Source organism: Entamoeba dispar, genomic scaffold (genome assembly GCF_000209125.1).
Source record: "Entamoeba dispar SAW760 scf_1105229460427 genomic scaffold, whole genome shotgun sequence".
Taxonomy (NCBI): domain Eukaryota; phylum Evosea; order Mastigamoebida; family Endamoebidae; genus Entamoeba; species Entamoeba dispar.
In genome coordinates this window covers 6,102-12,269 of record NW_001854187.1, presented here as the reverse complement: position 1 = coordinate 12,269, position 6,168 = coordinate 6,102, and the positions used below count along the sequence as shown (strand labels likewise).

The 6,168-nt window shown below is 25.3% G+C and overlaps 3 protein-coding genes across 3 annotated transcripts in view, besides 13 other annotated features; all 3 read right to left on the bottom strand.

The window, feature by feature from the left end:
* The window catches only part of EDI_200290 (uncharacterized protein), a gene marked incomplete at both ends in the record, with an annotated part of 2,331 nt that extends 107 nt beyond the window's left edge, over nt 1-2,224 (bottom strand). The window contains one exon of the mRNA XM_001733316.1: nt 1-2,224. This exon is cut by the window's left edge and continues 107 nt beyond it. Coding sequence (XP_001733368.1) covers nt 1-2,224 — 2,224 coding nt within the window.
* Nucleotides 2,225-2,288: 64 nt separating this feature from the next.
* Nucleotides 2,289-2,316: a sequence feature (AT_rich).
* Nucleotides 2,317-2,378: 62 nt separating this feature from the next.
* Nucleotides 2,379-2,435: a sequence feature (AT_rich).
* Nucleotides 2,436-2,639: 204 nt separating this feature from the next.
* On the bottom strand, nt 2,640-3,320 carry EDI_200280 (uncharacterized protein; the record flags this gene model as incomplete). Its single annotated transcript, XM_001737153.1, has 1 exon — nt 2,640-3,320. One exon carries the CDS (start codon nt 3,318-3,320, stop codon nt 2,640-2,642), a length of 681 nt encoding a protein of 226 aa, XP_001737205.1.
* Nucleotides 2,795-2,838: a microsatellite.
* A 166-nt stretch (nt 3,321-3,486) lies between the features above and the next one.
* Nucleotides 3,487-3,554: a sequence feature (AT_rich).
* A 143-nt stretch (nt 3,555-3,697) lies between these two features.
* Nucleotides 3,698-3,751: a microsatellite.
* Nucleotides 3,752-3,803: 52 nt separating this feature from the next.
* Nucleotides 3,804-3,910: a sequence feature (AT_rich).
* A 57-nt stretch (nt 3,911-3,967) lies between these two features.
* On the bottom strand, nt 3,968-5,326 carry EDI_200270 (uncharacterized protein; the record flags this gene model as incomplete). The annotated part of the gene is made up of 1 exon (XM_001737152.1): nt 3,968-5,326. The coding sequence occupies one exon, from the start codon at nt 5,324-5,326 to the stop codon at nt 3,968-3,970; it is 1,359 nt and encodes a 452-aa protein (XP_001737204.1).
* Nucleotides 4,453-4,511: a microsatellite.
* Nucleotides 4,610-4,715: a microsatellite.
* Nucleotides 4,741-4,775: a sequence feature (AT_rich).
* Nucleotides 5,327-5,468: 142 nt separating the features above from the next.
* Nucleotides 5,469-5,503: a sequence feature (AT_rich).
* A 57-nt stretch (nt 5,504-5,560) lies between these two features.
* Nucleotides 5,561-5,642: a sequence feature (AT_rich).
* Nucleotides 5,643-5,848: 206 nt separating this feature from the next.
* Nucleotides 5,849-5,889: a sequence feature (AT_rich).
* Nucleotides 5,890-6,027: 138 nt separating this feature from the next.
* Nucleotides 6,028-6,088: a sequence feature (AT_rich).
* The last annotated feature ends 80 nt before the right edge of the window (nt 6,089-6,168 follow it).

Sequence of the window (6,168 nt, the reverse complement as noted above, 5' to 3'; positions counted from 1 at the left end):
AAATTGTTAAATCTTCTTTTGCACCCATAGGACTCAAGGTTAATGTTTGATAATCAGTTGACTTATCTCTATTTAATGTCTTAATAGTCAATGGATATACACCAGTAATAGCTAACTGATATGATTCAGAACCAGCAAACAAACAGTCAGTAACAAATGATGAAATTTCTCTATTAAAATATTTAAAGAATACTTGTGTCTCCTTTTTTATTGTTGGTAAGACACTCTTTAAATATGAGTTAGAATATATTGTGTCATAGTCATCTCTAACACTACGATATTCAACAGTCACTCCAGCTGAATTAACATCTTGTTCTGCAGTTACCCTTCTCAACCGATAAGTTTTTGAAGTTGGTAGATCTCTTTCATGATATGAAAAGAAGTTAGATAACAGTGATGCTTCATCACAACTATCAAACTTTGCATAAACATAATCAGTACATCCAACAACTTGTTCTAAACATTCAAATGCAGAATCATCTTTTGTTGTGTCTACATTACCTAAATAACCTCCTACATTGGCAGTACATTGTTCTGGTGTCATACCCCAAACATCAATGAATCTATTATACGAATCACCTACAATGTCATATTTATTATCCAAACTTGATCCTTTGTAAAGGGCACATCCTTGATTATTAATACAACATTTACTTGCTAACTGAGGGCACTCTTTCTTTGCTGCTTCTAAAGTTTTAAATACTTTTCCTTTCCCATAGACATCGCACACATAACCACTACAATCACTATTGTCAGATTCAGATTCAAATACTTTACCATCATATGAATAACAATACGTTGGATGAGCACTATCATGATGTAACACGGTAGTTTTCTTTTCACTCATATATGAAACAATTGTTTGAATATAAAAATCAGGTATTGCTGCCATGGTTTGAGTTGATTCATTATAATAACTTTCACATAAATCAGTGAAGAGGTCCATTTGATTAAGAGTTGGAGTATAACAATGATCACCAGATAATGGTTCAAATCCATCATATGTTTGGATATTAATGGGACACGTATTATATTTTGAATAATATGGCTCAGGATTATAAATTAGTGAACGGCATAATAATCGTTTGTTATTACCAGCATTCAATAAACTCCAAAATATACTTGGTAAAGTCTCAAAATGGAAGTTATGAACAATTTGAGTGACTTCTTGCATAGCATAACTTCTAACTTGTAGCTGAATTTTTTCTCTATTAGTTAACGTAATATCTGTATAAGTAGTGTAGTTCCATTCACAAACTGATTCTTTCCCAATATAAATTGATGGACGTTCTTGAAAAGTATTACATTTACCTGGTGCTTTTGGATTACAACATGGATCAGCATCAAATCCTTCTTCTTCTTTATACTTCGGGCAATACCTCCAATTACTTGAAACCTTTGTTGTATCTGACAAAAATGAATAATCAACAAATGGGAAACAGAAAAATCCATTAAAAGAAAATGTCTCTAACAACGACATTTCTTGTCCAAATCCCCAATTTGTAGATTCTAATATTGATTCCCAATGTTCCATTGAATTTTCATAAGTCTGTTCTAATCCAGAATTAATAAATGAATAACATTGAGAGATATCAAAGTCAACATACTGGTTATTTGTAAATGTATAAACATTAGAACTTCCAACAGAACTTGTTGATTCTATTTGTACTGATTTAAAAGTACTTCCAAATAATGGCATTTTCAAAGCATATCCACTTATTGGGTATGATAAAAATGCAACAAAACTTTTTGTTGTTTCTTGTGTTGGTTCAATAAGGAATGAATATGATGTAACATAATCAGGCAATGGAAAGAAATAATCTTCCCATCCAACATCTTTTAAACGTTCACCAGATTTTTCTGTGTTGATATGATAAGTAAATTCTTTGGTTTTTTCTTGCCCATCTTTGTCAATATAATTTAACTTTAATTTTGGTGCTTGACTTTTATCACTATACTTAATTGGATATGCTTTATTAGATGAAATAACTAACATTTTTAATTTAGGATATAATGATAATGATGAACTAAATATCCCTCCACGAATAAAAACTTGTTCTGGATGTGCTTCTTGTTCTTTCTTAATTAGATTTACTTTTTGTACAGCCCATTCTGTGGCTTTTCTAACTTTTTCTTTAGAACTTATTCCAGTAGGTTCAACCCAATCTTCAAGTCCAATACAGCAAATAATGAAAATAAATGATAGGACTATGTTTTTGCTCATCTCTTGAATGGATTTTTTGGTATTTTTTGTTTTTTCTTCTTTTTAAACAAATTTTGCTTATAACTTTATTATTAATTTTTTACTATTTTATTCATTACTAATTCAATTTCAGGTTAGCTTTATTTCTCTTTGATTTTTGTTTTATACGACATTCAATTAATTATAATAAAAAATTAAAAATTAAAAAAGAAATTATTTTAAAATAATTAATGGAAAAATGAAAGAGAAATCAAAAAAGGTAATTTTAAGTTTGTTCTATCTTGATTTTATTTTTTTCAATGAAGGAAAAAAAATTTATTTTCGTAATACTCAATTGAAATAACAGAAGGAACAAAAAACAAAAAGATAAGTTAAAAAAAATGATTCATTTAAATAAACAATTAGATTTTTTTTATTAAGGTTATTGTTGAGTTAATTAAATGTTTTGAGAAGCTTTATGTCTTGTAGAACTTCTTGTATGGATTTTAGATTGAGGGACATACGAATCAGGTATAAATAAAACTTCTTCTGAGTCACGAACTCTTTTTTGTTTAGAAGATGCTTTGTTGGATTTTTCAGTAGAAGAAGTAGTTCTTTTTGGTTTCTTTCTTTTCCTTTCTTCTTGTTTCTTTTCTAGTGCAAGTAATTGTCTCAACGCACGGACATCTTCGTTGTCTTCTTCTAATGTTTCATCATCATCTACAACCATCTGGTCATCGTTTTGGGGACTAGAGGAAGGGGCATCATTAGTATTAATTGGTATTTGGTTTTCACTGTTTCTAATAATAGATTCCTTATTTTTGTGAGTAGTTTTGTTAATAACGTTTTCAGTATTTCCAGAAGAAATAGTAGTAGTTGGAGTGATAGGGGGCAAATCATTATCAGGGATTGGTTGTTTAGAAGAGATAAATAAATCAGCACTTAAAGGAACGTTTGGCATTTTTGGATGAGAGGGGAAAAATAAGTCAAGACGTGAAGGAAGGAATCCATTATTATAATACATTGGATGGTAAATTGCAAGAATGTCAAGATAATTAAAACCCATTATGATCATATCTCTTTCTTTTTTAATAAATAGAAGTCTGATTTCTTCAGGTGAAAGATTAGAGGTAATCATAACTAAGAAATGTGGTTTTAGTTTTAATGAGATGAAGACAACCATGTATTTGGGGGTTTCATATTTTGAGAATTTTCTTTTTTTTTTCACATCAAATGAACTACATCATGTTTTTTGTGTTTAGAAAAAATGTCATTCTTCAAACAAATATATCTTTTCCTCTATGATTAATTTTTTTATAACAAATAGTAATATTATAATTCAATTGATAACAATTAAATATTATAATATTATCTATCAATAAATGTGGGACTTTTCTTTTATTTATTATTCTATTATATCATTCAGTATTTATCTATTTGTTTTATTTGAACTTTTTATGAATTTACTTTTAAAAAAAAAAAAAAAGAAAACTCAAAATAGTTTTTTCATAAACCTTTTTTTATTTTTTTTTTCGTTATTCTTTTTTTCATTTTTTTTAATTTTTCTTTATAGAATTTGAACCTGTTTAATAAGTATTTATTGAATCATTTTATCCAGGTGAATAATTTTTATTGATATTTTTTTAAGAAATCTAGAAATATAATAATATTAATATTATTTTTTATAAATTATTAAAAAAAAAAAAAGATAATAAATTGTTTAATTAACAAATTGAACAGATAACATAAGTGAAAATAATGTGTAAAAGAAAAGGAGGAATTAATTTAGGGATGTTCTTCTTGTTTTTTGAGAAGATCATTTTGTTCTATAAGAGAATAATTCAAATCAATTCCTTTATTTGGAGATACAATATCATCAATTGAACTTGTATTTAAAGAATTTAATAAAAGAGGTTTAGTAATTGATTTTCTTGGAGTTTGGTCAGTGACTCGAATTGCATTTGATGTAGTATCAGAACTTGTACAAAATTTAGTAATTTGACTAATAAGTCCAGAATCACCATAAGCTTGTTTTGGATTAGGCATTCTTTTTGGTAATTCTTTTAATCTATCTTCTAAAGTTTTTTGAGTATTTAAAGAGGAATCTTTTGATTTAATTTTTGATAAATCTTTTTTATCAGAACGTATAGTTTTATTTACAATTCTTAAATGGTCTTCTAATAAAGATTTTTTAGATTCATTACTTTTTTGTACTATTCTTAATGGAGGTTGTATTGAAGTAGATTGAGAAATTCCATTATTACGTGATGTTTCTTCTCTTTTTTTTTCTTTAACTATTTTCTTTTTTAAATCTTCTTTTTCTTGTTCTAACATAGTAAATTTCATTGAAGGTTTTCTTTCTTCTGCACTTCTCAATTTTCTTTTACGTTGATGTTTTTTTTCTTTAGGTTGTTCTGGTACAATTGGATTTTTATTAGGTTCTTTATTTATCCATTCTCCTTCTTCTTTTTCAGTTTTATCATTATCTTCACTTTCTTCTATTTCTTTAATTTTATCTTCTTTTTTATTTTCAATACTTTCATATTCTTCTATTGTACTTAATAAATTATTATCACTTTTATAATAATTTAATCCTTCTTGTGATTTTTGAAGAATATTATCATTATTAGGTAACTGATTAAATGAAATTTTATCTTCTATAGTATTCGATTGATCACCACTATCATCATTCTGTTTTATAATAATTTCTTTTTTCTCTTTTCGTGTTATTCTTTTTTTAGGTTTCTTTTCATCTTGTATTCCTTTATCTTCATATAGTTGTTCTGTCATTTTTTTCATTTCTTTGATGAGATCATTCTGTTTTTTAATAATAGTTAATACTTTTAAATGTTTTTCTGCTGTTGTTGGTAAATATGGAATAGATGGTGCAATAAAAAGAATAGGATTTTGTGGATTTTCCTTAAATTTAACCGTAAAAGGAAATTCAATCACTGTTGGTTCTTGTGTTTTATTAAAACTTGAATATAAATGAATAATATCAAGATAACTAATATTTGCTTTAATTAATTCTAATTCTTTCTTTAAGTATGATTTAGTTGATTCCTCCATTATTACCAAATGTTGAATATCTTCAGTATTCAAAACAAAAGAATTACTTAAATTAGTGTGGTTCATTGGTTGCATCTAGGTTTCTATTTCTGAGTTTCAATTTCTATTTTTATATCACTTCTTTTTTCATTCTTTTTTAAAAATTATTGTCTTTTCTTTCTATTTTTCAATATCTATTATTAAAATAGACATTATACACATTATTATAGTGTTATGCTTATAATATTTATGTTTTATTTATTTATTAAATTACAGTTAATTGAAAGATAGTATTTGATTAGAAAAAGAAATTTGAAGAAGATTTATAGGAATAATTAATTTCTATTTTTATTATTTTTTCTTTTTTTTTTAATTAATAATAATTTTATTATAATTGATTATTCTTAATAAACAACCAAAAAGCATTAAAGAAAAACATATAATAACTAATTCTAATAGTTTAAGTCCATTTCTCATTTATGTTTATCCTTAATATGTTTTTAACTCTCTTTCTTTGTGTTTATATTTCAAAGAAAAAGAATTTTATTACTTTAGATTTATTATATTTTCTAGTGGATTTATAAAACAAAAAAAAAACAAGTTTAAGGAAGACAATACAAAAATTATTTTTAATTATCTAAATTCTTATTTAAATATAACATTATCGAAATATGTTTCTTTAAAATTAAAGAATCAATATCATCCTTTTTTTTCCTCCTTTTTATTCTCTTGTTATTTTAATTCATTTGATATCATAAGATTTTAAAATAAACTTCATTGAATTTATACTTTTACTCTTTTAATTTATACATTAATTCATACAAATAAAAAAAAAGATAAATTAATTATTTTTTATTAGGTATACATAACTTATGTTTGTGATGTTTATTCTTTTTATTACTAATTTGTTATCAAATAAGTTGGAAAAATTATACAAA